This window comes from Cucumis sativus, chromosome 1 (assembly GCF_000004075.3).
Source record: "Cucumis sativus cultivar 9930 chromosome 1, Cucumber_9930_V3, whole genome shotgun sequence".
NCBI lineage: Eukaryota > Viridiplantae > Streptophyta > Magnoliopsida > Cucurbitales > Cucurbitaceae > Cucumis > Cucumis sativus.
In genome coordinates, this window is record NC_026655.2 from 2782163 (window position 1) to 2799646 (window position 17484).

The 17484-nt window shown below is 34.3% G+C and overlaps 1 protein-coding gene across 2 annotated transcripts; it reads right to left on the bottom strand.

Annotated features, from left to right (window-relative positions):
* Positions 1–181: 181 nt before the first annotated feature.
* Positions 182–16509, bottom strand: LOC101221907 (hypothetical protein). 2 transcript variants are annotated; one of them, XM_004137300.3, is made up of 42 exons: positions 16343–16508; positions 15516–15591; positions 14730–14804; positions 14534–14617; positions 13838–13914; positions 13672–13726; positions 13531–13579; positions 13290–13427; positions 12763–12841; positions 12348–12426; positions 12202–12245; positions 11866–12060; positions 11704–11779; positions 10777–10857; positions 10621–10701; positions 10284–10360; positions 10133–10187; positions 9984–10032; positions 9668–9805; positions 8934–9015; positions 8767–8845; positions 8524–8570; positions 8188–8399; positions 7854–7941; positions 7649–7768; positions 7439–7557; positions 7281–7353; positions 7080–7199; positions 6072–6140; positions 5528–5698; positions 5388–5435; positions 4435–4576; positions 4166–4263; positions 3520–3664; positions 3332–3420; positions 3152–3262; positions 2387–2461; positions 1644–1709; positions 1340–1528; positions 1145–1255; positions 700–780; positions 182–596 (listed from the first exon to the last, which is right to left on the bottom strand). In XM_004137300.3, exons 1-42 carry the CDS (start codon positions 16433–16435, stop codon positions 414–416), a joined length of 4119 nt encoding a protein of 1372 aa, XP_004137348.1. In that variant the 5' UTR covers positions 16436–16508; the 3' UTR covers positions 182–413. The 2 variants fall into 2 exon arrangements, 1 of the variants encoding a protein (XP_004137348.1); XR_004216780.1 differs by lacking the exons at positions 182–596; positions 700–780; positions 1145–1255 and having other exon boundaries at positions 1479–1528; positions 3152–3255; positions 16343–16509.
* Between the last annotated feature and the right edge of the window lie 975 nt (positions 16510–17484).

Here is a 17484-nt window from a genome sequence, read left to right on the forward strand (position 1 = left end):
TTTTCAAAAAAGAAATGTATATTAAAGTAATGGGAAACAATCTACAAAAACAAGGAAGCATTCACTAAGCCAAGGCTGAAAAAGCATTAGAGAAAACACTTACCATTCAGGTGGAGCCCAAGGGAGCAACAAATAATAAAGCTACAATAAGACTGTGAAGCAGAAAAACTACTTCGGGATCTCAGTAAAGCAAATGGCTATCTCATAAAAGAATAATGGTCTAATAATTTTTACAACTTCACATGTATTTGTATGTTTCAAATGAGTTTTATATGGTAATGTTTTGTTACTTTTACAGGGAAAAAAAAAACAAGATAATCAGTTATAAACATTAATTAACTACATGCAATGCAGTATGTAGCTTTATTGTTCAGTTTAAATAGAAGGAAAAAGCATCATAGACATAGTACAACTCAAGATGCTTTTCCTGCAGAACCAAATAGATGCATCTTCTCTGCAATCACAGCTTTCATGGATTCTTTGGCTGATTCCATCACATGGACTAAATCTTTACTAGGAGTATTCAGTGAATCCAAGTATGCTTTCCGAACCTCGGTGTTTACGTTGAACTTTCTCACTCCATTCTTGATACAAGCCTATTTGTGCAATCGGATGGTATTCAAAGTAAATTTAGTTACATGAACCCATAGTAAGTGAAACAAGTATAGCATTGTACGAAAAAAGATTAGACGTTCATACCTTTATGAGGTTCTCGGGCAAACCTGAAGCTCCATGGAGCACCAGGAAGACTTCTTTTTTTGAGGTCAAAGCATGCAAGTCCTGTTTAAAAAATTTATCTGAATCAGTTAACTTGTATATAAATTTATGCTAGTTTAGAGACGTATGATTTGAAGGTCCTACGTTAGAAGTGTATGGTGATGGGTATAAGGTAATTTCAATATTATATCATCTTATGTACACAAGTTACATTATTATTTTTCACCCAAGGACAAAGGACCACATACTCATGCTCTAAGCTGATGAGTGAAAATCCTCATCATTTTTCAGCCATTCCCCAAATCAGTTAGTGTTCATGAACAAGCAAAGTAATCTAAAATCTCTCATTGCAACATTAGAATAGATTGGAGACAAGACACATTTTCAAACTCAGAATGATTTAAATATAAGTGTTTATGTAATAAACCTTGAGCAGATCGAGTTTGAGGTTCGGGCCGCCTGGTGGATATTTTCCATGGACATTACCAATGCATACTGCTAGAGCATCTATACCAGTCTCCTCGATGAACTGTTGAGCCTGAATTGTATGACACCAGTATTATTTTTCTATGCTCGGATGAAGAAAAGTATTATTTTTCTATATAGCAGCAACAGAACTAACCTGCGACACATCAGTCAGCCTTGCGTCATAATCTTCGACAGTCAAGTCATCTTCTGTTCCTGATAATCTTCCAAGTTCAGCTTCCACTAGCATGTTCTTTGATTGAGCCAAGGAAGAAATGAACTTTGTGTAGGCAATATTTTCCTTAAATGGAAGATGTGAACCATCTGCCATTACCGAATCAAATCCCTAATAAGAAAAGCAACTCGTCAACGAATGATAAGCGAACTTTTTAAAATCAATGTTTGGTACAAAATCAAATGGTTAGTTCCGAAAATTTAACTAAAAAAACGAGCAAATATACCAATTCAATAGCTTCTAACAGGTCTTGCAATGAATTTCCGTGATCAAAGTGAACAGTAATTGGTACCTACAGATATTCAATGATGAGAAATATATGCTTTCATCAGCATTCATGTTCAATTAAAAGGAAATAACATCATATTTAGAACCTCATTTTCAGATATTTGGCCAATAGCTGGTTAGCAGGTTTTAGAATATGAGAATGGAAGCTACATTATCCAACAATGTTTTCTTGGTTGTTCCATCCAAGTGAATGTCTTACGCACTAAATCGGAAAATTTTATACCCAAAAGAGAAAAAAGGAAAAGAAGATAAACCAAGTATCACTACTTCTTCGTGCTCTTTTAAAGAATGAGAAAATCATTTAATCGTAGCATTTGTTACTCTTCCACACTTCATAAAAGCCAAACTGAAACGTGTAATAGTTCAGGAATATTCAATGTACACTTAAAAATTAAAACTAGAAACCACAGCCTGCAGGAAACAAGAAAGAAGTTCTAAGTTCTAGACGACAGTCTCCACGTCCCGAGTTCGGGGACCTGATTGGTGCCCTGGTTTGACCCTGTCCCTAGTCAAACCGGGGATTCCCCACCCCAAATGGGACGGGTCCCCACGAGGAATTTTGCCATCCCTAGAAAGAACAACCACCAATAACATCAAATAGAAATATAGAATTCCATTTTTCCTATTCTACTTGATCAATTCTATTTCCCCCTATCCCTCCTGAGAAAGATCATCACTTACACTGGCTCGTTCAGCAGCAGCAATACAGCATGAAACCAAAGAGAGACCTCCTTGCTTTAAGGCACCTGGATGAATCTGGAAATTTGAAGATTTTGCAGTTTTTTAAATAAGTGTAAGGAGCATGGTTTTATTGATCATGCTTTAGAAACAGAATCCAACAGTATTTGTAGAAAGATTCAAGAATTTGGTTAAAAGAAAACAAAACAAAACCAAAGGGAGAGAATTGTTAAAGGAAATTAGGGTCTATTGGGTTTATTCTAATTTAATATTTTCCCTATTTGTATTTTTCCTTTATTAGTATTTTGGTCTCTATTTATTCACTCATGTAATAGGTTATTATGTAACTTTGATTTATACCATATATTATATAAAATTATCAGGAATAATCTGGAAAATTTTCTATGGAAAAAGGAGAAAATATGCAATCACGAAAGCAATATTTGTTTTTGCTAAGGTCATGAAAGCAACGACCAAAGTCCAAAGTCAAGCTTTGTTTGAGCATATCATTTATAGCTTTTGAAGGGAAAAAAGCTATCTCTCTATCTTTCTCCAAAATAAAAAGAAGTAGCTGACTGGACCATAAGAGGATTAATACTATGAATATACTCAATTATGGTTTACAAATCATTGAAATCTGCTTTTTGTCAAGGCAGATCACATGGTAACTCAGCAATGAGCAAATCTAATTGATAAAATCTTCCAAGATATGCTCATAACGCAGCTGTGGTTAGAATATTTTATTCTTTAAACTACATGGTACCGTACCTGTAATATGGCAGGACTCTGTTGTTCTTCAGCTGCAGCAACAACAGCCTGAACTCCTTCCAAATTATAGACATTGAATGCTCCCACTGCATACCCACCTCGTTCTGCACTCTTCATTTGCAATGAAATTCAGAAATTTATGGAAAATTACTAGAGAAATTTGAATTAAATAATCCTTACAAGAAGAATATCTTTTGAGGAGGAAAGTTTGGCAGGAAGAGTCCAAGCACTGACTACTTCTGCTAGTGCTTCACTGTTTCCAACATTACCTAAGTAAACCATAATTCAAATTAGACAGTGATCATAGACGAGTTATTAAAAATTGGAATGTCGAGAAAAGAAAGAGAAGATATCTTATTTAAATTTACCTGGGAAAACAATGTACGGAACTCCAGGATGTCTACTCTCATGGCCTAGTTGCCACAAGGGAACCCCAGAGAGGGCCTGTCCAACTATCCTAGCACATTTTGCTCCAAGAGCCTTTGTAGCAATGTCTGATGAGGTAATTCCACCCTAAATTAAGCACATAAACAGATCGATATAAATTTCTTGCTTTTGGAGTTCTGATTCTGCAAGATAATTTAGTACTCTAGCCCAGTTTTTAGATGCGTGTATCAATGCACAAATGCTCCATTTGCTAAGGAAAACATTTTATTTGCAACAATTGTTCCATCACAATTATAAGATGTTAATAACTAGAATTATGAAAGTCGGGACATATTTCACATTATCTTAAATTGACGAACTATACTCTGTCATCTATCAACAAAATACTCAGGTCAAGAATAGAATTATGATATAAACATTCAAGCATTTAGCACTTGAGTAATCCCAGTTTCAGATGACAAATATGCTAAATCATCTCGACCACACATGATTAGTTTAAATTGCAAAACCAATTACATTCCTATAAGACGCACATTCTTTGGTGATTGGAGAGGGTCCCTCGGGTAATAACCGACACATAGCATGAAGGCAAAAGAGAGGAGGGAGGAAAACATGGTTATTTGGTACCTTTGCAAGGATGTAGCGTGGTCTTGTATTAATCCGTTGAACTATTTCCACCAGTGCTGCACTTACTTTGACGTTGATTTCTAAACTCTCCAGAGGACCTAACCAGAGAATGAGATTATGAGTAGCCACCTCAGGAACAAACAAGATTAAAATAAGAAGAAAAATCCTCCAATATCTTATATGCCAATGTGTGTATGCTAGAAGTACAAGCATGCATTTAATTACACAAGTATCATAAATTGAGCTCTATAGAAGTTAGAAAGGCCAACTTTTTCCCGTGATAAGTTCTCTACTAGTCATAATTAGAGTATCTTTATGAGCCTTGAGATAAATATCTGCCAACATAGCTGCTCTTTTAATTTCCTCCTCCCTCTCTTTCTCTGTACTCATGGAAAGTTTAGCAGCAGAAACCTGATGGAGAAGAAGGAAATTAGACGCGAATATAAAATGAACAAAAGCATACATGCACAACAAGCCAGATATATGTGAGAAATGGAAAAGCTATATGTTTGGTGTAGAGAAGGAGCATGTACTATGTTGCGGACCACAAACAAAGAAATGCTCAAAGGAGGAACTAGATGCACTGTATAAAGCACAATATGAGATAGGATCTATCAAGGTAGCTCCCTGAACTTCTATTTTCTTTCACCCATCAATACACTATATTATTTCTATAAATCTGACCTAAATTCTTTGGCATCCATTATACATTTGTTGGATCTTCCTATTATCATCCCTGAAAAAGTATTTGAGATCACCCATGTTTTATTCATACCCTTAACCAATAATTTCACAAGTCACTTAGCTAGCCATCCATTGTAAGAACAATATTATCCACGTATACAACCAAGATGCTATTCTTCCTCCAGTTCTATGTTCAAATAGCATAATGTTAACTGCTATCTTCTATCCTTTGAGAGTAGTAAGCGAAAGGACTTGTTAGCTATATCTTTTAAGAGTTTACAAGACTGTTAGAGGTTGTTTGTATGGCTACTTGGCTGCACGTAATATATTTATTTAATCTCATACAACCTAGCTCCATTACCATATAGAAAAAATAAAATTACAGTATTTTCCAGCAATTTTCACTAAAAAAGAAAAAGAAAACAAAGGTCAAACCATGTAAACAAAGAGATTCACAGGATATGTACGTATAAGAAAGGGATTAACTAACATAACTAAGGAAAATAAAAACCCATATTCAGTTGAAATGTCAGATCACCTCAATACATCTTAAAAACAGGCCACATCGCAACTTCAGCTCTTGAACCTATGACATCATGAGACATAAGTGGAAAATCTTAAGACTCAAATAAGTGAAAATAGAAACACTATGATGCAAGGGAATTTAAAACCAGTTACCTGTTTGGTAGTTTTTGGAACATATGAACCCACAATAATAAGACCACCATTTCTCTCTTTATCGATTCCAACATCCTTAGGCAAAAGAGGAGGTATTGGAGTGATTCCAACCCTGGCTGATACAAAACTAGCAGCAGTGCGACATAAGAAATTCTTGCCCTTCATTTCTGCCTGACAATAAAAAATTAATAGTGAAACTATTTTACTGGACAGTTTTGGAGACTTCTTTTATTTTAAGAATAATATCTCTTACAACCTAGGGACCCCTATTTAAAGGCTACAAACTAGCCTTTTATCGTTAATTAACAACAAATAATCAAAACAGTAACTAGATTTTTAGCTGAAGTAAAAAACATAAAAACAGAGCGGTAGACACTTAAAACTAGAAACAGAGGATCTGCAAATCAACTAGCTTAACTGCTAACTGACAACTAACTGATTGACATCAAATAATGTAGAGAGTATTTTAAGTAATCAAATATCAACATCAGGTAAGTTTAGAGGAAAGCTCGGAAACATCAGATAACTACCACAGAAAACTTACCTTAATCATTCCAGCTGCAAAAACGGCCATATCCCTCTCACTAGCGGCATTAACTATACATGCCCTTCCCTGTTTTAGCAAAACAAAACTACGTCAGACAGGTTATATATACATAATGAAAAAAATATAGAAACAATTTTCATTAAAATGTGAATTGTACACACAAAAAAAAAAAAAAAGGAAAAAGGAAAGCCCCATAGCCATGGGAGTTTCTGAAAACAATTCCATAGGCTTTGAATATAAAAAATAATTAAAGATACAAAATGTTAAGAAGAAAGTCATTAAATTTTGGAAACACAACATTCAAATTTGAATGAAAATCCTGAACCCCATACCGATTACAAGCTTCGAACCAGAGCCACATTGGAGTGGCAAATAAGCCAACCAAATAAACGAACCATCAAGGCTACGAACCTACCGGTAAGGGGAAAAAAGTCTCTTAAAAGCCGCAAGCGGAAAATTTTCCAATGCTTCTAAAGTATGGGTACACTCTCATTCATTAATAGTCACATCATCATCATTTAAAAATGATAAGTCCAACAATGTTATATGAAGAAAAATTACCGAGCGAACAAAGGGAGCAAGTACTCACGCAAAAGTATAAATTTTCTTGGCCACATTTTTTCCAATAAGTCTTTCAAGTATGAAATATGATCTTTAAAATCTTGTTCCTTTCTAGGCAAACTTTTGAAAAGGACACAAGACTGCACTTATACCAAACAATGGATGCTTTCTTAAATACAGATGCAGAAAAATGTTGCCGCATGTATTTAAATTGTCAATCAGCCCACAAGCTTAAGTTGATGGATATTGTGAGTTTAATTTTTCTTTTTTTCTTCTTTTTTTTTTTTTTATCAATACTTTACATTTTTCCGCATATGTGGACTTGGAATTTTGTGAAACGTCCAAAAAGTGAAACACTGCATTAGGAATCCAACAAGTGAAACAAGACAAAAAAATGTAATTTTCTATTCATGTATGTTGTGGAACAAGGGTACACATTGGTACCTTCTCTAAGCTACATAGGTACTCCCAAACAGCATCTGGACCACCCTTTCTTAAAAGTTGAATAGAAATGGAGGCGACAGTGCCAGCTTGTATGCGTCCAGCCGTTTTCTCTTCAACCCACTATTATTTAGAGATGGGAGAAAAAAAGTTGAGAATTAAGTAAAGAAGAATTTAATATACGGCACAGTATAATCAACGAACCTCACGGAGATTTGAAGATTTATAACCAAAAGTGGCATCTTTTGCAAACTCAGTGTCCCCTGCAGGAATAAGCCTACATACATGATCATAACATACTACATCAAGCTCAACAAGTCATCATGAAAAATCAAGATACACATTAAGGAAAAGAATGTTACTCATCAGAATCTGCAACATAGTGTATATCGTCAACAGTGTAACGGCCTCCTTGGAAAAAGAATGGGCAGATGATCCATGCATCCACTACACCTAACACAGAAATAGCAGCATCGGCTTCCTAGACAAACAAAACTATCTCATGTTACGACAATTAAATTCAGACTCGACATTGCCAGATAATGAGATAATGCTGAAGCCACTCTATATACCTCAGGAAAGTGACCTCGTAAAGTTGAATCGCCTCTCAAAACAACCATGTAGTCACTGTACTCGACACTCTCAGATGCAGCACGTAAATTAGTGCAGATTTGTTCAACCAATGCCCCAGCCTGTAAGGCTTGTATCAGTTTTATAAATGAAGACATTCCAATAGATCAGAAACAAGTAACACTGGGGGAGGAGACGAATTTCTACCTTTTCAGAGCTCAATGACCTTGAGTTGGTCAATATAAAAAAACATTGGGGCTTTTTACGAAATTGCTCAATAAGTGAATCAAGAGTCCTGAAAAGATCAAATAAAAAATATACCACTAGGAATTTATCTACTCTAAATGAAAGCTTACATTCTTTAGATTAAACAAGCTTGAAGTTTTTCCTCGGAAGAAAAAGAAGCTTGAAGCTTACAGCATCTTACATTAATGAAATGAAAAACAGTAAATTAGTTTTATAAAGTTGGTTGATGTGCTGCTAAACAACTGTTCCCCAAAGTCACATAGTGATTTAGAAAGAATGAAGGAATGAAGCTCACCATTCAGTTAAAACATCTATGTCATGAACAGTTTGGGTTCCTGTAGGATCATCGTCCAGCACAACCAAAATTTTTGAATTTCTTTCATTTAGTTGTTGAATATCACCAATTACATCTTCCGGCCATTCAGGTGGAAGAGACCTCAATACAACTTCTTTCTTAAGAGTGGGAGGCTTTCCTTTAACCTTGACACCTGTAAGTGTCTCATAAACCTATGACATCACATGGAAAGTCACCATCTTGGTCATTATCTTTTCTGGATATTGTTAGCTGTCACATTCATCCATAGAAATCTGTTTTTCAGTGAATACAAAATGTTGCAGGACTTCTCCATACCTTTACTACTCCAGCATCATCTTGACGACCCCAACCAGCAGCAGAACCTGAAATACATCAAACTTCAGATACTATCCTAAACTGTTATGAAAGATGCAATCAGACCAGCATTATTCTCTATAAGGAAGTTTATTCTTTTTCTTCATACTGTTTAATAAAACTGAGCAAGGTGCTGCTGAAATGGCCTAATTTTTCATTTGTCAATTATAAAATCCAGATAGTGCCTTATCTAGGTTTCAATACCTGCCAGAAACAATTGGTGTGCAGTCACTGATAAGTGTAGAGGAACTTTATGAGATGCACATTCCCGAGAAACAATGCCCTGTTGAATATAAATTTTTTATACAGAGAGATAATCATAGGATTACAAATTCTTCCTTCAAAGTTGTCAATGGATATTTCATGCTGACCAGATCTTTCACAAAGATGTCAAGTGCAGAGTATGGTATGTAATCATCGTCCAGCATATGTGGAACTCGGTTTTCAAACATCCTGAAATTAAATGGAGGTAGAAAAATCTTCTTATTCAAGTACATGGAAACGATGCCAAAAAGTCTCTTGGAGGCAGCCATCTCTGAGATGGCTGTATTACAACAAGAAGAGGGATTTAAACACGTAGTGTAAGAAATATGGAATAACATTGAAGTGTTTCATTTTCTTATCAATCCCCATATTTGTTCAAATTTTCAATCTACTTCGTCCTAGTGAAGGTTACTTTGCTTCATCTATTTTTTTCTTTATTGTTCTTTTAAAAATTGGGGGTTTTATTATGTAAAATAGATGCAGCCTCTACCCTAAACTAAAAATGAAAATTTATTTCAAGTTGTTTACCAAATAAAATATCGTGTTAGATTCTGCTAGAATCAGACTGTGGTTAAGCTTTTCCAAAACAATTTATGTGTATAGATTTTCTAGTTAATATGTAAAGGTATTGCATGACAAAAATTGACGATCCACATACAAAAACACACCTCTGTACGTGTTAGATGTGAGAATGAAGTGGATGGCTTTAGATTCAATTTTCAAAATAGTACTTACACCTAAAAAGGTAGGAAACGTTCCATTCTAGAAAATCTGGGAAAAAAATGCCCTTAAAAGATGGAAAAAATCACAGTAATTAGACATTGTTAAGAAAAGGATTTACCAGGACGTTCCCTGACTGTTTAGGATGACTTCAAATAAAATTCGAGTATTGAGACCAAGTCGAGCTCCAAATGCCATTGCCTCTGCACCTGATGCTATATGAACTCCAGCAAGCAATTGATTTACCATTTTCACACCACTATAACAAAGCACTTGGAAAAATAAAGGTCAGGCTAACCATTACTTAGAGAACGTACACAACTATATGAATCTTTAATGATGACATGAAACTGAGAGTTGTATAGAATAAAATTGAAGGCTCTGTTTAACATTCAAAAAACCACACAAATGTGAGCTGGTTTGGAATATTGAAATACCTTCCTGCCCCGCAAACTCCTTTAATTACATAAAGCTTCTCACTTAAGGCTGTTAACAAATAAAACCCAAATATAGGGGCACGTCATCTACTTATATTTGGCAATAAAACATTTCACAGAATTCTTATAGTACTTTTATGTTTCACAACCTGAGAGGACTGAACCAGTGCTCCTAAGAGCTTCCTTTGTCCCAGAAGCCATTATCTGTGTTAAAAATTAGCTGTCATCAATTTTGAGGTAAGGAAACCCAAAATTTAAAGGAATTGTAGCTATTTAAGAGGAAGAAACTAGAAAGCACACCGTAAGGGCTCCCTTTGAGGCCCTTTGAACACCGCCAGAAACAGGAGCATCAACCAATTTCAGATTTTTTCCCTCATCTTACATATAAAGAAATGACATTAGTTCAATCACAGAATAATAAGTATCATGCATTCGGAGTTCGTCTAAATTTTTTTAATCGTGCTTAAGTATACGTCATGGAAGTACTTTAGAAAGACTTCATAATATTGAAATAGTGATTTAAGACAGATTTCTCGTCAGTAGCATATTGATTTAAAACACTAGTTACTATCTCATAACAAGGAGCTTTTATCTAAAAAAGATTTGAGTAACATTCCACTCTATCTGTAGGACATACTTCCCAAGCGCTGTTCCAGTTGGCTCACATATCCAGGAGAAACTGTAGATGATAGAATAATCGAAGCTCCATATGGAAGCGCTATCAAACACAAGAAAGTTATAGAATCAGTATCAGCTCTAACACAATAAATTGTATGCTGAGAATTAAGTGTACCAGAGATAGCCCCAGCTTCCCCATACAGAACGCTCTCCACTTGTGTTTCATTTGTCACCATAATTACGAGCACTTCAACATCTGTGAAAAGAATGTTTTAAGAAAAAAGGGGGAAATGGCTCTAACACTTTGTAAAATAGAATAGCACATTGCTCCTACGTATAGTTCATACATAATGGAGAACAAGTTATGGAGCTCAGGAAGCTACTAAAAATTTTCTAAATGTCAACTTACAACAGAAAGACGAGGACTGCCCTAATGCTGTGATCCAACAGCTACAACATAGCAACTGGTTTTAAATAAAGGTAGTACAAATCACTTGACGACAAATCTAAATTTAGCAATCAACTAATAATTGCGATGCACAATATTATAATTTATCTTTAGTTTGTAAAAAAATGTCATCAGTACAGTTTCTCATTAAGCTTCATCTTCTTAACATTTTCCCATTATAATGTATTCTTTTCTCATAAATCAACTAGAAAAATTATCCTATATCCATAACAATAGGCATTGTAAAATAAAAAAAGCTCATCAACTTGAAGGATTTTGTTAACTTTTAGAAAATATTCGATCAGAAGACAAAGAACTAAATAATTTTATGACTACGTTGATACAATTTACACTAATTTAATAAGCAAAGGCACAAAATATTCTAGTTAATTCAGCAAAACATTGAAAACTTGACTAATTTTTATAAAAGAAAATTGATGAATCCTTTGGAAGGACGAGCAATCAACAACTTTTTAAGTTAAACAAAAAGTTCTTAACAAAACAATATATAATCATCTTTATTTTTCTTGTCGTTCTTCCACAGAACTACTTTTCCTAATTTATCACTGTAAATATTTATTGTCAAAGTAATTTTATGTCTCCATAATGGTGAAAATGAATTACGCTCAACATTGAACATCCTTGATTTTTCACCTTTACTAACTTCTGCAGGCGAGTTCCCAGTCAAGCCACCAGCATCAGTGAATTTAGTTAGAGTTGGTTTAAACACCTACAATGAAAAAAAAATTCATGTCAGCTTTTATTTAATGAACTGCCAAAGTCATTCTTGAAGATAAAGATTGGAAAATATATTACATCATAACCAATCACACAAAAATCTGATCGGATAAGTTGAGTTGCCATGCCAAATCCCATTGCACCAAGACCAATGAAACCCACTCGTTTAACAGAACTTGATTTAGAAGTTATTTCATCGGCTAGTTGCTCAGGGTTGTAAACTTCTGTATTAGCTGCATCTGAAATACTTACTCCATATGCGCTTTTCCATGCCTGACCAATTTTCTCAACTTTTAGATGGCAGTTAAAATAATACCTAAAATGTGAAATAGCATGATTTCAAAGACCATCCCTATCTCACATTTTAACAGTAGTTCTACAAAATCACATAAGAAGCTTCTGTGAGAAAGTAACCTGTTCTAACAAGACATCCTCATCTCCATAGCCGTGAGAAGATCCTGAACAGGAAATAGAGAAAGGTGGTGGAAGAAAACCAGATGACTACATATTGAGATAATCTCAAATAAAGTAGTTACTTTAGAGTTGAATGGTGTGTTTACCCAACATAAGTTGCTGATGAGTAACTGCTAGGAGTGGAAGAGGAAAAGTGTGTGACTTCGCCTTATCCATGACAATCCCCTTCAGCAAGAGAGGTAACACTAGTTATGCTAAATAAACTAATTGATCTAGAATGCAATTATATCTATGGTTAGTCACAAGCTGATGAATAATCACAAAAACAAATACACTCTCATTTTTGGCCATCCTTCATTAACAAAATGATGAAAGGTTTAAACAAAATAAGAGGACTTTCCATGACATCTCCATACATAATTTTGAATTTTATGATTGTTTAAAGTGAAATGAACTATTTAACGATTACAAAGATACCTAATCGAGTCGTGAAACATTGTAACAAAAAGATAATTAATGGATGAACAGGATAAAAGCCATATGGCTTGCATGATATCTTACCATATCTTGAACCAAACTTCTCAAAAACTCAGGTCCAACATCACCCTTCAACAAGTGGGGAACATAGTTCTTGAAAACCCTGCAAATGTAAGCCCACCGCATCCAAAAGAATGATTCTAGTAAAGCATGGATAAGAAGATAATAAACAAATAAATAAAATTGTTTGTCCATAACAATGATTTTGTGCCACATTATTTTGATTGAGTACTGTGGGATTTCCAGAACTCATTGAAGAACATATAGTTCCAGCATTTACTGATCTTCAGGAATAAACAAAATAAACCTTTCTACTTAACAGAGAGAAGGCTATCTGCATATATGTTTCCAGTATGGGCGAAGTATCTTTATAGAAACTGGATACAATATTGAACTGAAAAGATAATGCCATACTATACATATAGTTTAATGGACCATCTTCTGCCGGAGATACTAAAGCTCTAAATTAACCAAAAGTTAGCTGCACTAAAATAGGGAACAACATCCCTTTGACGAAGAATAAAATAATCGTTAAACTATGATGAGCTAACCATGAATTCCCAGCAGCATTCGAAATAATGTCGTAGATTATCCAGGGGTGAATTCCAGCTTTAACACCCAGGCAAATAGCTTCCAAGGAAGCAACGAAATGAATTCCTTTCAGGAGCTCAATTACCATATTTGTTTTACTGCAATGTGCATAAAAGTAGGAAATACGTCAAGAAGTTTGAATATTGCATAATCATCAATGAAAAAAAGAAACATTTTAATTAATAAACAAACAAAAGATACCTTGCAGCATCAACTTCACCTTCAAAAATGAAAAGCTTTTCACACATAGCTGCAGGAAATAATTTGAAATAGTCAATATCAAGAGATGAGAAAAGGAACAGAGGTTTAATGTGCAAACATTTATACTGAGAATGAACCTACCTGATAAAAAAGGTCGAGCTCTAGAAATTGCAGTTGCCCTTCCAGAGGCTACTGTCTGGCAGTTAATACAAAATCAGTGTTCTACGCACCAGGAAAAAAAAATACCAATATGCAATTTTTAGCAACAAGAACAAAGAAGAAAAGTGCTATATCATATAACAATTACCAAAAGCTGACCATCCGGTGCTTCAGAAACACCCTTAGAGACATATGCTTCAACAAGATTGTGTATCTCGTAATCAACTGCAGAAAAGCGGAAGTGACCGTCACAAAGGTTTCTCTGAAAAATAATGAGATGCAAAACATCCTATGAAGATTCTCTGAACCTAGAAATTCAAGCAAGTCTGATTGTTTTCATAATTTGAAAAACTTTTACATTTTTTTTAGTTACGGGAAAAAGAAAATAGATTTGAGATAGAGAATAATTACGGAAAAAACAATAGATTCGAGACACCAAGTCAAAAAATAATTACTTTCCACTATCAGCTAGGCTTTAATCTTGATCGATTAAAAATTTAACATATTAAGTGAAGTAGCTTTTTGAGAGAGCTGGGAGGAAAACTTTAATTTTGCAAGGCTTAATTCAGAGGGAAGCTTAGTGGAAAGATAAAGAATTTATAAGTGACATTTCAGAACGGTGGGTTTATATATATATAATGGAATGAGCTTGAAATTTTATGTAATATTCCTCTTATCTCCTTGGAAGCATACAAGAAATATAGAGGAGGTGGATATTTGGTAGCAGAGAACTTTGTAGCCTCAAACCCCAGACACTAAGAGATGCAAATATATAGGCTAAAAGACAGGACATTTATTATTCACGTTCCATTATCGAAGTACTAAGAAAGTAAGAGTGAAATGCCTGTAAAAAGTTTTTCCAAGTTCTGGACATCATTCCTCAGTGGAGTTGAACTGACAAGGACAACAACAACATCCTTTTGCAACCCTGCCAATCAACAGAGTTAAGTAGTTCATTAATCAAATGTGAAATATTAATTTAATATTCACTCCAAGTTGTTATATATTATTAAAATTGTGGCACGAAGTTTCGTATAAACCTCTGAGAGCATTGCCAAAAGTTGAATCATTAATCACATTCAAATGACTATTCAATATAAACAATGCGGCAACATCTGCAAGGAAACAGATAACAAAGTGAGAAAAAAATGGGTAAAAACTAAAAAGAGCCTCCTAAGATAGAAAGCAAGCATTATGAGAATGATATTTGATAGTTTGATTCAAGCAATGCGATCTCCAGTAGTTATATGTCAAGTTGCTGTATATGATGTTTCGATATAAAGCCCAAAAAGAAGCAGTTTCTCGATATCTAAAAAAAGAATTAGCAACTGAAGTTGCCTGTCATATTTCTCCTTAAAACTATTTTTCTTCATTGAGACTTCCAGCCTCTTCTCTTGTATGTATTTTCTCAGTGCCTCAGAAGAAAAGTTGGCATTTTAGGAATCACTATTTGACAGAAATGATTTCTACAAAGTCGCAAATGACTTGGCATCTGATGAAGCTTTGCCTTTAAACTATCCACTCCTCTAAAATAATCATTTCCAACTCAAATCTTTCTAAAAAGAACGATATTTCTTTTTAATGGATTGGAATGGTGAACCAAAAATAATTGCAAAACTATATTAAAATGATATATATCAGTACTCCATAAGAATCAATGGGACATTAGCTACTATTAAACATGAACCTCAATTAAATAAATGACTAAGATCCAGCTCAAAACCCAAGTTAAACCATTCAATCTAGTCGAACCATGGAAGGAAGCTCAATCAAAGATGTAATGTTGAAATATAATAGAAATCAACTTAAACAGGCAATCAGTGTACCTTCCCCTGCCTCTACAATACTGGCACAGTTTATTCCACCTGACTTCAAAAATTTATCTTTCCACGCCTGATTTATCTAAAGACAGAATGGTAGCAGTTAACGTGAACTTGTCACCACTATTCAAATACAGCATATTAGTACTGAAAGTTAACCAAGAACAAAGAAAATAAACATGAAAGGTATCTGTAGAATTGAATATCCGTTCGGTAACTTTTTTTTTTAGAATTGAGTCTATAGACACTACTTTCACCTCCAACTTTCTTCATTTATTATCTAAATTCTACCAGGTGGTTTAAAAAAACCAATCTAAATTTTAAAAACTAAAAAAAAAATAGCTTTCAAAATGTTGTTTTTGTTTTTGGAATTTAGCAAAGAAATCAACAATTGTATTTAAGAAAGATGTAAATCATTGTAAGACACGGTGATACATAATGAGCATTCAACAATTCTTCATGAACATTTTCCAAATCTACACATGGAGAAAAACGATTAAGAAAAATGCTCATTCTCGTCTATAAGCATCCATTTTCCATTACAATTTCAATATTCAACAGATCCATCAAAACCCACAACGTCATTTCCACTCAGATTCTAACAAATATGATTGAAAACACAGCTCTCAGTCTCATATATCCCAACTTTGACACTAAGTTAAGTAATATTAAATCAATTCACTTCGTTCTTCACTCGAGCTAAACATTGGATAGCAATCGATAAGTAGAGGAAAATTTATATCGATTCAACAACAGAATTCCAAGTCAGAAGATGAAAGAAGTAATGCAAACTACTGAAGAGCAAAACCGTGCATGAATTTTAATGAAGTTACCTCAAAACCTTTGACTCTGTAACCAGCACGGATTAGTGAAGTAGCTAATTGGAAGCTAAAATCGTCAAAGCCAATAAACCCAACGAACGCCATTTCTGAAATCGTTGAGAGATCAGTTTCCTGCTCTCACCTCGGAGCTGAGGTTAGTCCAAAACAGCAGGTTGATGAGAACTATTTTATTTTAATCCATTTATTACCTCTTGACGTACGAAAACTTACCTGTAGAGTGTTCACATGTAGACCCTTGACGTGGCGTAACCATATTGTGCCACGTTTTCCCGTTTTAGTTTTTTGAGTGAAGAAAATTAGAATTCAGAAATGTGAAAAGTCCGTCACTGTCCCCAACGGCCAACCTTTTTCCTTTCTCTTCCTCAGCCAATAATTTGAAAAGAAAACAAAATCTTTTTCCGATCTCTCTTTTCATTATTTATAGAATAAGAGTGAATAATTGTCCTTCATCTTTACCAAACAAGTGTATATATTTATTTATTTAGGTACACCTATCTTGGTATATTCCAAAAAAAGATTGTCCCACAAAATTTATTTTGTGATAAATCTCTCTCTTTCCTTTTTAGAATGTTTAATTTTTTATTTTTTTTATGAGGGGTGAGAAGGGTGGAAAATTGTGCCATGTTTGGGATGTAGTCAAATATGGAGGAAATGTAGAAATGAGTAGAGGAATATGGATAAATTACACTCTAGTTGATTCTAATTCTGTTAGATATTAAGATGTTTCTTCCCCAACCTAAACTAAATTAGGGTTTATAGAGATCATATCTTTGTAGCTTACGAATTCTTGTGATCTTCACATGAAACAAGACTACCACTAATGTTCACGCGTTATTCTCTTAACTTATAATCGGGTTATGGGATCCAAGAGCGAAGAAAGTGAGAGAGAGATGGAAAGTGAAGGATTGTCACAATTTTGAGAATAAAAATCTTTGTTGAATGGTTTAGACAGTTGAAATTGTCATTTTTAAATTGCACATAATTACTTGTTAAAGCTCAGCACCTCACAATTCACTGTGTATGAGTGAGTTAGATGTTTACATTCAACAAAATGTTGTTTTTGTACTCATTCTAGCCGATTGGCAAAATGGTTTTTTCACATGTTATAGTCAAAGTACGTGTTTGTAAGTTTT